Source organism: Mytilus edulis, chromosome 6, assembly GCF_963676685.1.
Source record: "Mytilus edulis chromosome 6, xbMytEdul2.2, whole genome shotgun sequence".
In the NCBI taxonomy this organism is placed as follows: domain Eukaryota; kingdom Metazoa; phylum Mollusca; class Bivalvia; order Mytilida; family Mytilidae; genus Mytilus; species Mytilus edulis.
Genome location: NC_092349.1, coordinates 39,748,971 through 39,771,101, shown reverse-complemented (window position 1 = coordinate 39,771,101; position 22,131 = coordinate 39,748,971). Strand labels below are relative to the sequence as shown.

At 32.7% G+C, this 22,131-nt stretch overlaps 1 protein-coding gene across 4 annotated transcripts; it reads right to left on the bottom strand.

Moving 5' to 3' along the window:
• Positions 1–3,687: 3,687 nt before the first annotated feature.
• On the bottom strand, positions 3,688–15,333 carry LOC139527633 (uncharacterized). 4 transcript variants are annotated; one of them, XM_071323168.1, is made up of 4 exons: positions 14,134–14,465; positions 12,638–13,269; positions 10,540–10,569; positions 3,688–5,890 (listed from the first exon to the last, which is right to left on the bottom strand). In XM_071323168.1, exon 4 carries the CDS (start codon positions 5,797–5,799, stop codon positions 4,270–4,272), a length of 1,530 nt encoding a protein of 509 aa, XP_071179269.1. In that variant the 5' UTR covers positions 5,800–5,890; positions 10,540–10,569; positions 12,638–13,269; positions 14,134–14,465; the 3' UTR covers positions 3,688–4,269. The 4 variants fall into 4 exon arrangements, with proteins under 4 accessions (XP_071179269.1, XP_071179268.1, XP_071179271.1 ...); XM_071323167.1 differs by lacking the exon at positions 10,540–10,569; XM_071323170.1 differs by lacking the exons at positions 10,540–10,569; positions 12,638–13,269; positions 14,134–14,465 and adding an exon at positions 14,879–15,333.
• Between the last annotated feature and the right edge of the window lie 6,798 nt (positions 15,334–22,131).

Here is a 22,131-nt window from a genome sequence, read left to right as displayed (position 1 = left end):
GCAATTTTTACATAGTAAGTAAAAGTAATTGAAATAGAAGAACGACATAAACGTTTACATCAGCATAAAACAAAATATTAAACCGGCATAACAAAACAAATGACATCAAGTGACCCGAGGGCTTGTCATCAGTTCCATAGACTGTTTGTTATAAGAGCTAAAGATTTTATTAGCTGGCATGCAGTTATCATGCTGCATCTTTTATTTCGAACAAGAAATACAACTTGCCTGACTTGAACCCAGTAAACATTAGAGAGGCGACCCGAGAACCCTGAGTTATTTTTTTATAATACATAAATGAACATTACACAAATCACATCCGCTCTAACTCGAAAGGTTTTTAGTGTAGCGTACAATTCTGAGACAAAAAATATGTTAATTAAAGAAAGGTCTATCAGCTTTAACTCAAATATGAAAAGACTAAGGTTGAAAGATTTAGACTGACTGACCTTATTTGAACTGTTACAGTACACAATCACTAAAAGTAATCTAACCATTCTTGAGCAACAACAAAAAATAAATACATGAAATTGTATCCCCCCTACTTACTATTTTGTGTATACAATGCAAAAATACAATATTGGAAGGTGCAAGAAACAAAATAGTAATTAGTTCCTTCATCAGTAAAAACCAGTCGCCACGATATAGACAAGAATGTTGTAAAACACCATCACGCTACTAATCAATCAAATGTATCACATAGTATTAAATGATGGATAATTAAAGAAAATAATAAAACCTTAAATCAGGCTTTCCTTTTGCGAACTCTATGTGTTATGCTATGTATAGACATGGAACTTTATACAGATTTATGAGGAACAGTCATTGACAAATATTTGAATAAACTCAAATATTTAAGACAAGTAAAATTGAAGTTATCTCGCCTTGATCGAATTTCAAACTAAATATATTTATTAATTAAACTCTATTGAAAAGCACTTTACGCCCATATGGGCCAATGGCTTAAAACATTATACATAATATATAGTTTACATATATAAAAAAATGAAAATAAACAATGCAGACACTTTGAACTATAATCCGTCTTTCTTTTTGACCGGACATGGCTGCAATTTTGTACATTCCGCACAGTCAAGTATTTAAATATTATTTATATCAGCAAACACAATAATTTGATTTTAGAGAATAAAACTAAATGAAACTGTTACTCGTGTGTGTAATTCTTTTGTGTGTGTGTCTTTGACCAAAGATAATGCGTCATGAACTAAATTGTAGTACTTGTCGATCATCTGTTTGCATCTCACGAATTTGGGTCTTTTACTGACAAAACTTGTTTACTTGTAACGTATTTTATTGTTGAAGAATGAATGTTTCCCGGGTTTTTTTTGTGTTTTTTTTTTATTGTCGCAAGATAAACTTTAAAAGATATTACTAGTAAGTGAAAAATTAGACAACCGCAACAGGTTAATCGCTTTCAGTCCGAAAAAGATAATAGCCACCCATATATACTTTTAAAGCTAGTAAAAATTATTTTTAAAGAACGTGCCATATGAAATTTACTGACCCTATGTATATCGCTTTAGGTCACTAGCACACTATATAACGAATTCATCTTGCCGACTTTATTAACAGGTGGTATTTAGACTTGTAGCCATTAAAGTGACCGTTAGTACGGGATACGACGAAGTCCTAAATCCTCATGAGCTGATTCACTCCAACGTGAATTAAGCTTACCGTAAGTTTCTCAATGTGCTTTTAAAGCGTATGTGCTGTTTAAGATTTGGCAGTATCAAATCTGCCAGTTCTGTCAATATAATTTGCCACTGTTCATAGTTTGCATGGTTTTCATCTTTTAAATGATCTTGCCCTCTAAGTCTTATTATTATTGTAGCTAAATACTGGGTTCGGATCCCGACCTCTTTGGATATTTGATGAAACATATCTTCTTGTTCTTTCTCGTAGCAAGGGCATTCCAGGGGAATGCTGGGGTGTTTTTGGTGGCGTTTGTTGGCCTACCCAGTTAGTTGTAGTAGATTAGTTCTTTGTAGCCAGTTTTTCGTTGGGCTTATATACTGAAATGTCTATTAGTTGGAACCATGATATTCTTTCTGTCAACATAATTGAGGTCTATAGCTGGCATGAGAGTAACTGATAGCAGCCCTTTGTTCATTTATGTTGATCATTGTCATTTTGCTAATTTCGTCTGTTGCCCAATCTAATATCGGATTTCTTTTTTCATTCGAGTTTTACTGTGCGTATTGCTACATATATATGTTTATTCTACATTGGCTATAGGTATAAGGTGTTGTTGAGATTCACAAATAGATATAGGAAGATGTGGTGTGAGTGCCAATGAGACAACTCTCCATACAAATAACAATTTAAAAAGTAAACCATTATAGGTTAAAGTACGGCCTTCAACACGGAGCCTTAGCTCACACCGAACAACAAGCTATAAAGGGCCCCAAAATTACTAGTGTAAAACCATTCAAACGGGAAAACCAACGGTCTAATCTATATAAACAAAACGAGAAACGAGAAACGAGAAACACGTATATATTACATAAACAAACGACACATGTTAACCGCCGCATTTTTGCGCATGTTTCCATGTCAGGAACCTTTGACCTTTGTTAATCTTGTCTGTTTGTTTTTTTTTGTTCTTTTTTATTTTTTCATTTATATGTTCCAGAATTTTTGTTTAAGAACCAGCTGAAGCCCGCCTCCGATTGCGAGATTTTCTCGCTGTCGGTTGAAGACCCATTGATAGCCTTGGCTGTTTTCTTCTCTTTGGTCGGGTTATTGTCTCTAACATATTTCCCGATTCCGTTCGCAATTTTATGAAGTTCAACTTATATTAGCACACTAGCCACATTTTACACTGTAACAAGAGGCAGACAAATAATATTTTACAATGGCGAACAAGATAGGTACAGTATACCTAATTCTCTGTATACATGTACAAGTACTCATTAGTAACACGTGAAAATCATTCAGAACTATAATAATGGGATTAAAGATCGCCAGTCGAATAAATGTAGGATTTATTCACACATATTAGATATTTCATCAGTTTTTTGTGAAAATTATTAAGTTATACATTACATAACAAGAATGTGTCCATAATACACGGATTCCCCACTCGCACTATCATTGTCTATGTTCATTTGACTATGAAATTGAGGTCAAAACTCTAACTTTGCATTAAAATTAGAAAGATCATATCATAGGTGTACTAATTTTCAAGTTGATTTCAACTTCATCAAAAACTACCTTGACCAACAACTTTAACCAAAAACCTTAACCTGAACCGGTACAGATGGACGAACGAACGAACAGACACACAGACCGATAAACATAAGATGGGGCATACATACAGCAGACCTTTCATTTCATTTAAATGGGGAATGTGTCAAAGAGACATCAACCCGGCGACCAAAGAGCAGAAAACAGACGGATCTTCAATTCAGCGAGAAAATCCTACACCCTGAGTCAGGTTTCAGCTGCTTTTTTATAATTTTTTTTCTGCTTTTTTAGTTCCTTTATATACAGTACTTTTTAATTATACCATTTTTAAAAAACCTAAAAAAAAATGTATTTTAAAAACAGAGTAGCGAACAGTCATCCTTAAACCTTGTTTCGTAAGACAATTTCCACCACTATGCCGGACCATGTGCATTTATGACCAAAATATGATATATGAAGCGAAAAAAATAACTGCTGAGATGATAAATACATGTTTATATATGCTTATATGAATACATGCAATATTTATATATTCAATAGTTAAAGTACACAGGAATCATTTGTTATTCCGCATTCTCTTAAATATTACGTTAATACGCTGAACAAAAGACGATAATCTATGAACTGCGAATCTTACAAAAGTTTCCACTCAAGATTTTCCAGATTAAATAATAAAATTGTTTTTAAAACTTTCAGTCAAGCACTATTTATCGCAGATTGTTTCTTTTAGCCATCGTGTCAACATACAACAAAGGCTATTTATTTGATATGTAAAGCGGTTATTGAATAGTCAACGGAGAACACCCATTGTGTTTACAACATATCATAAGATAATCTTAGTTCTGTTCAATAACTTTATCCCTGTTCTAATTGTATGTATGAAGAGTTTCACATTATAGAACAATAATTTAGCATCGATATAAGAAAAGGTAAAATTCCATATAAATTTATAGATATATCAATTATGATTTTTTTTTTAATTTACAACTTATGCAACCTGTTTTTTAAAAAAACACATCTTGGTATTTTCTTATTGTATGAATGGTAGGACCTGCACACAATTCACGATTTCATTATAACAACATCCTCTTTCTTCTGCGACATGTTTGAAGATAATCTGTCAGTTTTGTTCTGATGTTTGTCTACATATCCTTTATTTGAAGAGGGAATTGCATAGATCGTTCCTTTTTGTCCACGTGTTATAGGTCTATATACTAATGAACCATGGACGCTTCGTGGCCTAGGATAAACCTTTTCAATAGGCCTCTCAATCGTCGACGACAAGTTGACGGAGCGCCTCATGGGAACTCGGAGTGAATGGTGCGGTAGTGTATGATGTGTTCTTGTAGTCGTCGTGTAAATTGCATGCGAATTGCGGTCTCGTAAACTGCCTTGCAAACTAGAATCGTTACTGAATGTGTTTACATAGGCTGATCTCGAACGTATTTCACGGGGAGCTATCTTCCCTCGCAAAACTACATCCTCTTTCCATGTTTCGTATGATGTTGTTGAACTTCGGGGAGAAAGTTGTTCACTATCTACGACATTTATTACAGGATTTTCTTTGGAAACGTATCGGCGAACATATGTTTTGGGCTTTATCTGTGTTCCCGAGTTCCTGTAATCAGGAACGACCACTTTGACCTCGCTTTCCTCGGAGTTTAGAGAGTTTGTTGTTGTATCGAGGCTTTCGATTATATTTTGGTTCTGTTCGTCGTCAGTGGAGTCATCGTCTACTACAACGGCCTCTATTGTAGTTCTAGGTTCATCCATTATTGCTACCTCTATTTTTCTGTCATTATGCACTACCTCATTTTCATCTCCATCATAATACACATCTGTATCAATGCCTGCAGAAGTCTCAAGCATCAATTTGATTTCTCTAAGTTCCTGTGATAGATCATCGAGTTCCTCTCGTAGACCGGTTTCTGTGAAAGAATTGGAAAATTCTTCCCCGTTGTGATCAGTATATCCGACTGTTTTTTTCCTGTTTACAGCTTCATATTTGTTGTTTGTTTTACTTATGTTTTTCTCATTTGAAGAAGCTACATTGGAGTTAATGTCTGTGTGCTTAGTTTGTATCCCACCATTTTGATTTGAACGAACGTCTTGCATATATACATTGGTATGAAGCTGACGTTTATCCGTTGGATGATGCTTTGAACGAAGCGTCCAATTTCCACTACTAATTTGTGTAAGTTCTAAATTATTATCTTCACTGCTTAGTGTTCTCCTCAAATCTTTAAAGCAAGAAACAAAGAGACTGGCGTCTGTGCCACTTTGGCAACTGACTGCGACAACGCGGTATTTTCTTCTTTGGTCTTTTGTGATAAATAGCACACACTGTGGATTATACTGATTAACTGTTGTAAAATAAATATTATCAAAGGGCACGACATCCTTTAGTGTTTTTCCTGACATTAACGACGAAGTGGTCACTTTTACACCTTGATTTGATAGATGGAGCTTACATTTCGTTCCTTTCCCATGTCTGACCATGTCCGCAACTTGTCTAATAACATAGTCGGCAACTGTGTCATCTTTCCAACAGCCTAGATAATTACACTTTCTCTCTAAATAAACCCCTTCCATGTGGCAAAATATTGTCTTCACAGATGATATACACGTATGATAAATCTCACCATAGAGTAAAATCCACAATATTAAATCTCCGTCTTTTTACCTATAATGAAAATAATAAAACTTCTGAAAGATTTTTAGCTACATATACCTGAGTAAATTTACATTTAAATTAACGGTTGGTTGATCTTATAGATTTCATTATACCTTACACACATCCACATTTTTTTAATAAGAAAGAGGCTTTCATGGGGGTTAAAAGATTACCTCAAACAAAAACATGTATTGACAATATTAGATAAAAGTACTGAAGTACTGTTTACTAAGTAAGGTAAAGACCTGATGGATGGCGAATAAATCATTCAGTTTACCCACCTCTCTACAGACTACAAAAAAAACTTTCATTTACTTTATACGTTAAGTGTTAACCATTTCAGTCATGCTTAAACAAATACCGTATTTAACAATTATTCAAGTGACTAGATTCTGTGAGCACAAAGGATCGAAATGGACAACTTAAAAAAGGTAAATAAAGGCATCAGTAGTATACCGCTGTTCGGAAGTTATAAATCGATTGAGAGAAAACAGATCCGGGTTACAAACTAAAACTGAGGTAAACACATCGACTATAAGAGGGAAAAAACGAAACAACAGAAACACTGAAGTGCCAAAAAAAACGAAAAAAAAAAAAGACATTACAACACACACAGATAGGATAACAACTACCATTTTCCTGACTTGGTAGAGGACATTTAAAAAAAAATAGTAGTGGGTTGAACCTGGTTTTGCGGCTAGCCAAACCTCTCGCTTTTATGGCAATGTTAAATTTAACATTAACATGACAACATTAAATGACAGGACTACAGTACTAATAAACATTCAGGACAAAGAAATACACAAATACACATTACAATAGGACATTTCGACATACTTATAGTTATCAAAGGTATCAGGCTTATAATTTAATATACCACTAGAACAGACCCGCGAAATTGCGGGCATTAAAGCTTGTGAGATTTTGTGTCTGGAGAATTTCAGTAAAAGATTTCATATCTGGAGAATTTCAGGAAAAGTATCAAAATTCATAGGTACTTGGAAACAGTATAATTCCTCTCCCTTGTTTCCAATATCCGTTACTTTTTAGCTCACCTGACCCGAAGGGCCAAGTGAGCTTTTCCCATCACTTTGCGTCCGGCGTCCGTCGTCGTCCGTCGTCGTCGTTAACTTTTACAAAAATCTTCTCCTCAGAAACTACTTGGCCAAATTAATCCAAACTTGGCCACAATCATCTTTTGGGTATCTAGTTTAAAAAATGTGTCCGGTGACCTGGCCATCAAATCAAGATGGCCGCCAAGGCTAAAAATAGAACATAGGGGTAAAATGCAGTTTTTGGCTTATAACTCAAAAACCAAAGCATTTAGAGCAAATCTGACCAGGTAAAATTGTTTATATCAAGTCAAGATCTATCTGCCCTGATATTTTCAGATGAATCGGTCAACCCCTTGTTGGGTTGCTGCCCCCGAATTGGTAATTTTAAGGAAATTTTGCTGTTTTTGGTTATTATCTTGAATATTATCATAGATAGAGATAAACTGTAAACAGCAATAATGTTCAGCAAAGTAAGATTTACAAATAAGTCAGCATGACCAAAATAGTCAATTGATCCCTTAAGGAGTTATTGTCCTTTATAATCAATTTTTAACAATTTTCATAAAATTTGTAAATTTTTATTAACATTTTCCACTGAAACTACTGGTCCAAGTTCATTATAGATAGAGATAATTGTAAGCAGCAAGACTGTTTAGTAAAGTAAGATGTACAAACACATCCCCATCACCAAAACACAATTTTGTCATGAATCCATCTGCTTCCTTTGTTTAATATTCACATAGACCAAGGTGAGCGACACAGGCTCTTTAGAGCCTCTAGTTTCTGTTAAATTCCATTATTTTTGCGTTTCTATATACTATTAATGATGTGTAATTGCTATTAACTATGAATTTCTTCTCCTAGACGATCACTGCTATATATTATTTGGAGAGTCTCTATCAACACAAAAATTATTGTCCTGTCCTTGAGTACTCTTATGAAATTTATGTGCAAGTTTAAAATCGGAAGTCCTGTTTGACTAACATTTAGAAGCGAAATTGCGGACATTTTAATAATAGCTTGTTTGAAAGTATGTTAACTATTTTAGGCTGAATTTTTGTAAAAAAAGTTATGTCTGGAGAATTTATGAAATGATATCAAAAGTTACATGGAGACAGGACAATATTTCTAGGCCCTCTCTTTTTTTTCAAAGTCCGTTATTTTTTTGTTTGCCGTTATATCTCATTATTTTCGCGATTCTGTATACTTTGAACATAGTTTTACGTATCTTTATTATAAATATTAAAGTGAATTTAATTTTCTATTAACTATTAATTCTATAAAGTTTCTTCTCCCTGGCGATCACTGCTATATTATAAAGAGAGTCTCTATATATAATAGTAGTATATTAATCATAGTATACATGGGGATGATGCAGATAAACGTGAAAATAATTGTCTTGTCCCCGTCCGAGTACTTATGAAAATTGTGTGTAAATTAAAACCGAGGTATAATAATAGTGGTTCTTATGATATAAAAACCACGATGTGGACAACGCTCTGATTGGCTTATTTATTTATCATTTTTTTTATCTATCATACGAATGGTTATCAATGTTAAAACCGGTAGTCATGTCTGGTTTGATGACAGAAACTCATATAGAGAGTCTCTATATATTCTAATAGTATATTAATTATAGTATGCATGCAGAAAAACGCAAAAATAATTGACCTTTCCCCGTCCGAGAACTTATGAAAATTAATATGTGTAAGTTAAAACCGAAGTATAATAGTAGTGGTTCATACGATATAAAAACCACGATATGGACAACGATCTGATTGGCTTATTTATTTTTCAGTTTTGTTATCTATCATACGATTGGTTCTCAATGTTAAAACCGGAAGTCATGTGTGACATAAAAGTCGGTTTGATGACGGAAGCAATATTCGGACGCCTTAATTTTCGTTTTTCTCCCAAAATAACCCAAACTGAATAGTCATAAGAAAAGATGACAAATGCGACTATGCATGATACCTATAGGACACAGAGGCATGATGATTAATTTATTGTGGGAGGAAGAGAAGCGACACACACAATGACGTCTTCTCGTTTAATAGTATAGATACGTGCGTTTCGTCTACATTACACCCACGAGTGACGCTCAGATCAAAATAGTAAAGAAAGCCAAACAAGTACAAAGTTGAAGAGCACTAATGACCCAAATTAAAAAAAAAAGTGGTGTCAAATACGACTAAGGTTATCTTTGCCTGGGATAAGAAAATCCTTAGTATTTAGAATAATTCTTACTTTTGCAAAAAGTAAATTTATAAAAATGACCATAAAATTGATGTTCATGTCAACACCGAAGTGGTGACTTACCACATAATAAAAACAAACACGTAAAACAAAAAACGAAAGCGCATAAATGTGTTTTACACATTATGAAAACCGGATAATGCAATTGTTTAAATAAAATCATAATAGATACCAGGATTGAAATTTTATATTATCCATTTCCCGTTAATTATTCAGTGTAATCCTCTCATGACCAATTCCAACCAAAGTTTGCTTGAATGTTGACTGAAACTCTCTCATTTGGTTAGTAGATGAAAAAAAATTGGCTTTGATTATGATTGGCCAATAACCAAAGATCTCCTCCTCTGAATCTCAATTCTAATTAGTTATCAAAGCCTTAAGGTACCAGAATTATAATTTAATGCGCCAGACGCGCGTTTCGTCTACAAAAGACTCATCAGTGATGCTCGAATAAAAAAATATTAAAACGGCAAAATAAAGTACGAAATTTTAGAGCATTGAGGACCATACATTCCTAAAAGTTGTGCCAAACACAGCTAAGGTAATATATTCCTGAGATAGAATAGCTTAGTATTTCAAAAATTCTAAGTTTTGTTAACAGTTTTAAAAATTATAATTATTCACATATCAATTGATAACTCAAGTCAACAAAGATGTGCTGACTATTGGGCTGGTAATACCCTCGGTGAATTAAAACTCCACCAGCAGTGGCATCGACCCAGCGGTTGTAAATAAACTCATCATAGATACTAGGATTGAAATTTTATATTTACGCCAGAGGCGCGTTTCGTCTACAAAAGACTTATCAGTGACGCTCGAATAAAAAAATGTTAAAACGGCCAAATAAAGTACGAGGTTGAAGTGCATTGAGGACCAATCATTTCTAAAAGTGTTGCAAAACAGAGCTAAGGTAATATATTCCTGAGATAGAAAAGCCTTAGAATGTCAAACATTCTAAGTTTTGTTAACAGTTAAATTATAATTATGAACATATCAATGATAACTCAAGTCTACACAGAAGTGCTGACTCCTGGGCTGGTGATACCGTCTGGAAATTAAAACTCCACCAGAAGTGTAATTGACCCAATGGTTGTAAATAAACTCATAATAGATACCAGGATTGACATTTTATGTTTACGCCAGACGTGCGTTTCGTCTACAAAAGACTCATCAGTGATGCTCGAATAAAAAAATGTTAAAAAATATCGCGAAAGTCTATACTATAATTTGAGTTTAAATCCTTAATTAAGATGCAAAAATTCAAATTATTCATCTACATTAAAATTTTAAAGAATATCGAAACTGATATATACAATTCAATTATCATAACAAAGTGGCCATTTTTACCTTTTCTAATAAATTCAACTGGATATCAGCCTGTTCAAAAAAATGGATAGTATTAATAAATTGTATGTTTACAAAATATGAAGTAAAATTCAGAAATGGAAACTTATTTAATTCCTACATTTATGGAAAAGAAAAATATTACAAAAAATGAGAAGTAGCCATTACAATGTACTAAAAGAGAAACGACTATGTTCATCCTGTAATACAGTGGAGGATGCAACTAATTCTATTTTATAGTGTAAAATGTAATTAAAACTTAAAGGTTGCTTTTCTGGAAAAGTATGAAATTTAATAAAAAAAAATTAATACAGGACACGAAAATGATAAAAACACGTATCTCATCTGTTCATCAAACAGGCATTTAATTTGAAGACCAGGGACTATAAATTTATTCACAAACGTCTTGGTTCAAATGTATTTATATATGAATAGATTATTTTGGTTTTCATTTTTTTATGAATATGTTTTCCCTGTCCGATGTTTTTTCTATCTATTGTGATATATATCTTCATTTTGACACAAATCTCGAAGATTTATATGACATTAAAGCAAGTGCATGTGTGTTGTAGTATCCTTACAATACCATCCCCATTAGAGCGTTTAGTTACCGTTAAAAACATCCAAAACGATCGATCATTTTATTAAACGATTAAGTAAAAGTAATAAAGAATTTGACATAATTTGTCTTCATAATATATGAGCCACTTCATGCAAAAAAGGTACAAAAAGAGTTTTACAGAACACGTTGTTAAAGTTGGTTAAACTATTTTGAAAACGATTTTAATACGTAACTAGAGGCTCTTAAGAGCCTGTTTCGCTCACCTTGGTCTATGTGCATATAATATATATTAAACAAAGGACACAGATGGATTCATGACTTAATTGTGTTTTGGTGATGGTGATGTGTTTGTAGATCTTAATTTACGGAACATTCTTGCTTCTTACAATTTTCTCTATCTATAATAAAGTTGGCCCTTTAGTTACATAGGAAAATATTTTGTAAAAATTTACAAAAAACTACCAAATTAAGAGGATGTCCATGGAAAAACCAGGCAGTGTATGGCACATGACATATTTTGTTTTCAAAATTTTTTCATCTATTTCATATCACAAATTCATTCTTTCTTAAAGTTAAATTTGTTTTTTTTTATTAACTGCAACAAATAAAGAGAATAAAAAAATACATAAAAAGCACTGAAAATTCATTGAAAAGGGGAGATAACTCTTCATTTTGTACAAATTTTTGTTGCATTGTTAGTGAACTTTAAAATTATTTTCTGAGCCATCCACCCACTGTTGATTCAAAAATATCTTTGACATATATATACTTTGTATGATATAAACATTGCATTGGAACCAAAAAATCTGTGGGAAAAAAATTATGTTGTGCCACCCATATCATTATCTACTTGGACAGCCTCTTAATAAAAAATGTTCAAAATTTACCTTTCAGGGCAATAACTCTTTAAGGGGTCAACTGACCATTTTGGTCATGTTGACCTATTAGTAGATCTTACTTTGCTGAACATCATTGCTGTTTACAGTTTATCTCTATCTATAATAGTATTCAAGATAATAACCAAAAACAGCAAAATGTCTTTGAAAATTACCAATTGGGGGGCAGCAACCCAACAACCAGTTGTCCAATCCATCTGAACATTTCAGGGCAGATAGATATTGACTTGATAAACATTAAACCCCTCGTCAGATTTGCTCTAAATGCTTTGGTTTCAGAGTCTTGAGCCAAAATCTACATTTTACCCCTATGTTCTATTTTTAGCCATGGCGGCCATCTTGGTTGGTTGGCTGGGTCGCCAGACACATTTTTATAACTAGCTACCCCAAATGATGATTGTGGTCAAGTTTGGTTAAATTTGGCAAAGTAGTTTCAGAGAAGATTTTTGTAAAAGATAACGACGACGATGGACGACGGACGCCAAGTGATGAGAAAAGCTAACTTGCTTTGGGCCAGGTGAGCTAAAAAAAGTATTAGTAGTAAATTATTTTCAGAACATAATTGGAAAAATAAAACACTTGCGGGAAAATAGATAAAAAAGTAAATAACTGAGCAAAATCTAAGAGAAACAAATACGATTACCTTTCCCCAAATGTCCATTCATCTATACAGGAGTCAATGTCATTGGTAAACAGTGTCTACATTTAGAAAAGTTTATTCCTCATATACATGTATGTACATTTGTACGTTTGTTTGTTATTCTCAACAATATAATGCATTGTACACAACCATTTTTTATGCGATTTGTTATTTATTTTCCTTTAGCTAGTCACAATCTTTATCACAGCTTTCCGAGGAGAAGAAAGTGTCCCTTTCCCCCTCCTAATCCCCTTATCAGAATTTATTGAAACTTTCTCAGATGATCTTCTACCATTGCTTGATTTTGGGAGCAGATGTCGTTTTTTAACGTTTCGCATTTCCCACTTCCTTTTCCCTCCTAAACAAAGATATGGATAAAAATTTGTTAATGTTTCCGCTAAACCATATGTTTCGTATGCGATTGCTGCTTTCGATGTTTAAGTATAATGTGACTGTAAAATGTGAGTCTATTTCAGATATTTTTTTTTAATTTGAATTTTTCATTAGATGCTATTTCTGGTTCTCTGTTCAAGTTTGATAACAATCCATGTCGGTTTACAAATGTACTATTTAAAACCAGGTTAATCCGAGAGGTCTGTACACGTAAACATCAAGTATATATCTATCAGATTATACTGAAAAATGAACGAAATATTATTTCAAACTTTTGATCCGGACATAATTTCGTAATCATAAAATAAATTTGTCAAAGTTGCACAAATTCTATGAACGTTTGACAAATCACACTTTAAATCAAGATTTTATCTTCATATTAAATGCAAAAAAAATAAAGCCTTTTTTATTAGGAAATACGGACTATTGAGAGGGTTTTGTTATTAATTTGCTCTTGTTAACATATTAAAAAAAAATGGTCAAATTTCATAAAACTTTATACAGGTTTTAAAGGAGTTCTTGATGACTGAAAAGGCAATACAAGATCAACAAAACAGAGATTTTGACACGACTTATATGCTGTCTACAATGTTAGAGAGTGTATGGTCTTGCTGAATATGCACATGGTATTTAGAGCCTCTAGTTTTAATCTAACATGGTAATAAATAGCCTGTATCACTGTATATAAATATTGTAGATGTATTTATATGAATGTCATGTAAAATGCTGTATTTTATAAATATCCTATTTGTTATATGTGTATGCCCTTCTGGGGACCTTTTTTTTCATACAGCAAGTTATTATAATTAAAAATTTAAAAAAAAGTACATAAATTTTGACTAGATGTTGCATCATCACAGCAATGATTAGAATTGGCATACTTTGTTGACTTGTTTTTTTATTCGATCAGAATGATTTTTGGACATTTAGCTAAACGAGAAAAAATGCAAGGACTGACGATGCTTAGACAAAAGAAGACATACCTCCTCCCTTTTGCACATAAACACAAACACTACTACTGACAAGAAACGTTTACATACGAGATGGACTGAAACTCAATTTATAAAGAAAAATTTGCAAGCAAGTAAATTAAAATAACACTATACCTTTTGTATTGCGGAACCCTTTCGACATCTTCAGTTAATAAGTATGTACCGAAGAATAACATACAATTTGTCACTTTTCACAGTCTAAATTTAAACGTCACACTAAAACCGGTTTGAAAATCTTAAATGTCAGTCTGCACCATTAAAAAAATGTTTAATTTAATTGTGAGAAATGCACTTAATCGTCTTATACGGAATAACAATCATTAGTATACAACGATAAGTACTCGATAAAAACAAAATCGATTAAATCCCAAATAAATATAAAAACCTTTACATCAGAATAGACAGAATAATCTCTTACAATTCATGTTACACAAATATGTATTGTCGTCGACTAGGAAAACAAACAAAATGAAAATATGTATTAAATTAAAGGGATGGTTATTAGTGGTATTATATGAAAAATAAGGAAAAATTCTCTTCTAACTTTTACCAAGGTAACCTATTAACAAATATTCATACAATGTATAGCTCGACTTTTTATTGTCTTCCATTGTCACAGGTGAGCCGCATTTCTCTGTGTATTTAGTGTGAAGAGAAATCCATCTACATGTATGCATCAAATTATATAGTACCTGTAAAATGTGAACGTCCTAACTGTGAATTATAGTAAATATAAGTATGTCCTTAACCTCATAGTTTCAGAGGATTGTTTCCTCGAAAGCGTTCGTAGGTTGACTTTGAAGGACCCTTTAACTGTTTAATGCTTTTATACAGTTCATACAGTTTGTGTTTTACTCACCGGGCGTACAGTTTTTACAGCTTTGTTTACATCATCGTCTTTTAGTCTCTGGTGGATAGTGATCTCATTGGCAATAATACTACATCTCCTTATTTTTAGATTCTGTATCAATTGTATTGATTTTCTCTCTGGTCTGATTTCGTTTGACTGCGACCGTTTTACATCAAAATTTCATAATTTTCGATCCATGGATCATTTGTTTGACAAATATAAAACGAGTTATGGAACTTTGACCATTGTTTGCCAAATCTCTACGAATATTTCAAATTAGCAGGTTTGAATATTGGTCATTTGACAAATATATGTTGTGAGTTATGGAACTTTATGATGATCATGTTGCCAGTGACACCTTCTAAACTTTACCAACCTGAGCCCAAAGTGTTGGAAAGCATTCATAGTTGAAGTTTTATCAAGAAAAGTGCCTAGAATGTTCCATTTTTTTCTTTTCAATCACTGGGTCCATAAATAAAGGCAACAGTGATATACCTCTTCTCTGGTTGACTGATATTACCAAAGAGTATAATCAAATCAGTAGTCAGTGCTTCGGTACTGAAATGATATTTAAAATTACCTTTCTCAAATTCCCGTTGACAATTATTATCATGACCCTTTTAATTTACGTGTCAGAACAAAATAATTTTGTCCTTTTCTGAGCTGAATTCAATCAAATGCTTCTTTGACATCGATGGTACTCCAACTGTTATGTATCCTTTTGCCTAGACCACTCGACTAACTACGCTATAAAATAAGATATTGTACAACTCCTCATCAGATGTAGTCCAGCGTTAGTCGAGTGATTTGAACCTCAGCTTCATCTAAGTTTATAACACAGTACATAATGTATGGTGGCATATTACATGAATTACCTTGCAGATCACCTATTTTCTTCAGTCGTAAAAAATGAAATATGTTGACCTTTTTTCTTTAAACTGTAAAAGTTTATTTCAGTTTATGTTGTTTACATGAGAGAAACCTCTCTCAATATCTTTTTATCCGGAGTCCCAGGTTTTAAGTGACCGCAAAGTTTTTGTGTATATAACTTTGTCACAGATGAAATATATCTGCTTAATTCTGACTGCCGGGCTATAGGGAATGTCTTTAGTGTAGTAATTTGGATGACAACTTTATAGAGGAAAACAATATTGATATATATATATACAACTCGTCTAAACATCAACCCTGTCCCAACAATGTTAGATCTGTAAATTTGCTTTCGCAATTTTTTTGTTCTTCCCTCGCCGGGATTCGAACCCATGCTACTGAGATATCGTGACACAAAATCGCCTGCACTGTAGCCGTCCCGCTAGACCACACGCCAACCTGGGCTTCATAAAAATGAAGCTTTCGGTAGCCGGGTGTTACCTTTCCACGTAAGTTTTAATCTAGCGTCGTACTACAGTACATGATATATAAGGCATGGAGATGTTATTTTTACAGATCAGATAAATTATCTATAGTAAACGATCCTAGAAATTTATGTAAGATACAGTCACAGAAAATAATTATTTATAAGTACGTCTGAGCCAGTGACAACTCTACAACAGATTTATCCATCGGATCACCAGGAGTGATGGTGATACATGGCTGTGTACATTGTGTATATACAACTCGTCTAAACATCAACCCAACAATGTTAGATCTGTAAATTTGCTTTCGCAAATTTTTTGTTATTCCCTCGCCGGGATTCGAACCCATGCTACTGAGATATCGTGACACCGAATCGCCTGCACTGTATCCGGTGCGCTAGACCACACGACCACCTGGGCTTCACAATAATAAAGCTTTTGGTGGCCGTGTGTTACCTTTCCTCGTCAGTTTTAATCTAGCGTCGTAATACAGTACATGATATATAAGGCATGGAGATGTTATTGTTACAGATCAGCTCAATTATCTATAGTAAAGGATCCTACAAATTAATGCAAGATACAGAAAATACAGAAAATAATTATATTTATAAGTACGTCTGAGTCAGTGACAACTCTACAACAGATTTATCCATCGGATCACATATATATATATATATATATATATATATATATATATATATATATATATATATATATATATATATATATATATATATATATATATATATATATGTGTGTGTGTGTGTACATCGGCTTCCCATAACGACCTTGTCAATGTGAATGTATCTTCACTTAACAGTATCAAGACATGTGATCATAGAGGGATCAGAATTTTATTAATGCTCAATATCAATAACTAGGCTATCAAACTACCCTTTAAAAACAATTTATTGTACAGAGATTGGAGACTTATAGCGCTAAAGAAAACACACACAATCAAGGTTTTTGAAGTTATGCATTTTTAAGATCCACTTGTTAAAGTTGTCGAGGCTCGACAAAAAACACACACAAACATCAATCTTTCAATAACATGACCACCAAATTTAACATCAACACACATTTGGTAATGAGGGTCAAATTGTACATGCTGTTAGATAATATGTTTATCTATTGTACCTATGTTTATATTCTGGTAAAACCTTGATCAGAATCGACACTGGTTCTCAAAGAATTACGATAAATGATTAAATAAATGACTTGTCTCATCCGGTTGTTTTGAACCTTACAATTTTCTGTACTGACAACATTCATGTACAATTCGCATTGCAGAATGTATCTCAGTCTTCAAGTTGACATACAATATCCTAAAGATTTATTTTCCATATATATCGGAATTCACTTGTTATAGATAAAAGCAACAGTAGTGTACCACTGTTCGAAAGTCATAAATCGATTGAGAGAAAACAAATCCTGGTTACAAAACTGAGGGAAACACATCAACTATAAGAGGATAAACAACGAAACAACAGAAACATTGAAGTGCAACAAAAAACAAAACGACAATGCAACACACACAGAAACGAATTATAAGATAACAACTGCCATTTTCCTGACTTGGTATAGGATATTTTAAGAAAACAATGTTGGGTTGAACCTGGTTTTGTGGCTAGTCAAACCTCGCGCTTTTATGACAACATTACATGACAAGACTACAGTACAAATAAATGCAAGAACATTGAGGACAGATAAATACACAAATAAACAATACAATAGAACATTTCGACTTGCTAATCGTTATCAAAGGTACCAGACTTATGATTTAATACGCCAGACTCGTGTTTCGTCTACATAAAGCCTATCGGTGACGCTCAGATGAAAATAGTAAAGAAAGCCAAACAAAGTTGAAGATCATTGATGACCCAAAATTCAGAAAAGGTGTCTGAAATAGGCTAAGGTTATCTATGCCAGGGATAAGAAAATCCTTAGTATTTATAACAATTCATACTTTTGCAAATATAGAATTATTGCCTACAAAGAACTTCATTTTAATTTTGCAAACCAATGTAACCGTTTGGGAATATCTGTTTGACAGATACCACGGATACATAAAACCTTTAACATCTTGATTATTTATAGATACATTTTCATTCTTCTACAACTCACCTATCAACATTCACCTTAATCAAGCTGAAAATAATTAGTCTTAAAATATTACAGGTCAATCATTCCGTACTTACAGGGTTTTTTTTAATATGATTAAACAGTGGTATTCGTGTTTGGTTATACATGATATATAGCCCATTGATTCAATTGTAAAATATTACACAATGACAAAACAACTTTCTTTCAAAATTTCAATGAAAAGTTCAGAGAAAAATGTCTTTATATAACAGTGTGCACCAGGTGTATAGAAACAATTTCATAAAACTCTTTTCTAGTGAAGAATCAAAACATTATATGCACAAAAGTAGTCTTTATTATATAATATGTGATAATGACGCGAGACATAAATTAAATGTATGAACAATTCAAATTTAAGGAGATAGAATAGAAACATATGTTTAGAAAAAATGGACTATTTTACTATACAGGTAAATTTGACATATGACTAACCTACTGATGAAAGATGGTCAAAACGAGACAACGACCAGGGTATAGGAAAAAACCAAAAACAATACAAAGGCTGTTGTAATCACCCAGCATTTGATACTGACAAACTGAAATACAGATGTAAAAATAAAAATGAGCGTACAGTAAAAACTAATATACTAGTATGTCAATTGTTGTGATTTAGTACACATCTTTTTGTTATATTGCCATAGACATTTCCTCGTCGTTTTACTGATCAACGCGAACGTATTTCGTATAATTACGCGGATATTATCGAGTGCAAAAAAACATTCCTTATCGCTTGTTTTATTTTAATTTCATCACTAAATATGCATGAAAATAATTTTAAGAGCATATATATATATATATGATATGGACATGTTTTGTCATGAGAAATATAATTACATGTATATATATATATCAATAAAAAATCATAGCTACCGAAAAATTGGATTAACGCATGTGGAAGAATATTATCTCGACAACGTTTTGCATACAAAAATGGAAAATACAAATGCCTACTCCAATCCAGTCTATTAGAAAAACGAATTATTAAAGAAGAGTGTCCACCATGCATTTGCACTGCACTATCAATAGAATAGTAAAATAGAAAGAGTATATCAATGAATGAAAATTTCCCTGAAGATTTATTAAGATGATCTGTTTTATATATATAACTGTTATACAAATATTAATTAAAGGGGCACTAGCTGTCAAATTCATGTTCACCGACTTGAATCAAATAATCATATTTGGTTTTTAAAAAAATAAAGCATTTATTCAAATTATAAAAAGTCTAAAATAAACAACATAGAAGACATAGGCTCGATGATTTTTCTCATTGTTTTGTGTGCATTTTGTCTAGTTGCCATCTAATCAACTATCGAGTTGACCACCGAAAATTGCCGATAGACATTTAAGCTATATAATGTAGATAAAGATATAGATAGAAAACGAACGTGTCTTTTCTAGGTTTATTTAATTTCATATTATAAAAACCTGATGTTCAGTAGTTGTCGTTTGTTGATGTGATTCACAAGTGTTTTTTTTTTCTCGTATTTATACAGATTATACCGTTGGTTTTCCCGTTTGAATGGTTTACACTAGTCATTTTAGCCTATTTATAGCTAGTTGTTCGGTGTAAGCCACCTTAAAGGCTCCGTACCTTGACCTGTAATGGTTTACTGTTACAAAATGTGACTTGAATGTATAGTTGTCTTATAGACACCCATTCCACATCTTCTTGTATCTTTATTTAAAGTATATTTTAATCATGGTTTTTACCTGTATAACAATTAGTTTTTTGGGATCGAACCAGTCAATCAAATGATTTACCTTTGTTTCACTTTCAATGTTGACATTCTTTTCATTTCAATAACTTGACACGCACAATTGCAATATGTTCGTGCGTTATCCATCTTTAACTAAGGGGTTAAATAGAAGTTCATATGAATACGGATTCAGTGAGGTCAAATTATTCACTTGCCAACAAAATTTTACAAAATTGAACCATACCGGCTGCTAAAAGCGAATTATTATTTCTCTGTTTCACTTTCATTTATGATTGATCATGACAATCCCTTTTTTAATTGTTTATGTATCTCGTGGCTAGTGCTCCTTTAATATAACATATAGCAACAAACCAGAGTATAATCATTAATGGACAACAACTGTCATATTCCTGACTTGGTACAGTCATTTTCAAATGTAGAAAACGGTGGATTAAACATGATTTTAAATACGTAAACATAGTGTTTTAACCAAATGTAAACGTAAGCATAGTGTTTTAACCAAATGTAAACGTATGCTTATGTTTTAACCGAAGGACGTAAAGTTTAAACGAAATGCGAAACGTAAGCAAAGAGTTTTAACCAAATGTAAACGTAAGGATAGTGTTTTAATCAATGTGTATTTTACTGATGAGTCTTTTGTAGGCGAAACGCGCGTCTGGCGTATATATAAAATTTAGTCCTAGTATGATGTCCTATGATGAGTTTATTTTAAAATTCATAAAGTTGACTGCATGTTAAAGATGCTCATAAACAGTATAAGCATTAAAATACACGATAATATCACACACTATCCAGGTGTTGCCTTCAACTTGACCTGCATGGAAATAAAGTTTTGTGCGAAGGCCAAAAATCGTGCCGACATATTGAATAGTGTCCTATTTAGTAAGATCAATGGTTGAAATACAATGTAAAAAGAATTATGTAAACGACACGGATGTCATTTGAAGAGCAAAATAGATAAATGAATAGTTTTGGCATCTTCAGGCATATACAATAGAGGATAATTAGGTGAATATCTGATACAATCAGCTGTCAAACTGGTAACAATTTCATAACTTAGGTTTTTCAAACAATTTAGAAAACTATTTACCTATATTATCATTTGAAGAGGGTATATACTTTCTATAATCTCCAGCTTTACTTTATATAGTCGTGTGTAAATTGCGGAAAACTTTATTAAAGACCAGAGAGACTCTTGATTGTGTTACACCAACAAATCCGTAATTTTAGGACGCAACGTACACATTTTGTTATTCCTATATTTTGCAATTACAAATTGAGCATGCTTTTTCATTGTTATTCCACAATACAATGAAAGAAGCATAGCCTGCTTACTTACAGTAACTTTACAAACATTCGTGATTCGAAGTTGTTTATTTAGTTTTTTTGTATGATTGTTTGTACGTCAATATAGAATTATTGCGCTGCTACAAACATTCGTTTATTTTTGTTTTGTGTATGCTTGCGAGTATGATACTTTATTATGCCAATATAGAATTATTGCGAGCTTACTTGCAGTTACTACAAGCATTCTTTGATTTGTTTATTTAGGTTTTTCTGTATGATTGTGTGTATGTTATCTAGTATGCCAATATAGAATTGTTGCGAGCTTCCTTGCAGTTACTTCAAGCATTCGTTGATTCGAAGTTGTTTTGTGTATGGCTTTGTGTGTATGTTTATCTAGTATCCCAATATAGAGTTATGTTTTTAAAAGAGCGTTCCTGTACTCGTTGTACTGTCACGGTATATGTGGATGTTTCGTTAGTCCACTGGTCTGATTCAGAATAAAGGAAAATAAGGAAAAGCTCTATATCTATAACAAAACAAAAATAACTAGCCTATTCCGTGTCTGTCCTTAGTCAATCGCCAAGACAACAATTATCTTAATATGTCATATCTTTTGTTTCTTAATTGGTTTTTTTAATCTATTTTGTATGTGGTATTTATATACTTTAGTGTTAACTAACGATCTCTATTCTTTTGATTCGTAATTCATTTTACTCGGCCGATTTCGACTTCAAGGATGCATAGAATGATATCTGTC

What these genes read in the sequence shown, in the direction of transcription:
- LOC139527633 (XM_071323170.1), bottom strand. Translation starts at nt 5,799, where the DNA reads ATGGAAGGGGTTTATTTAGAGAGAAAGTGTAATTATCTAGGCTGTTGG.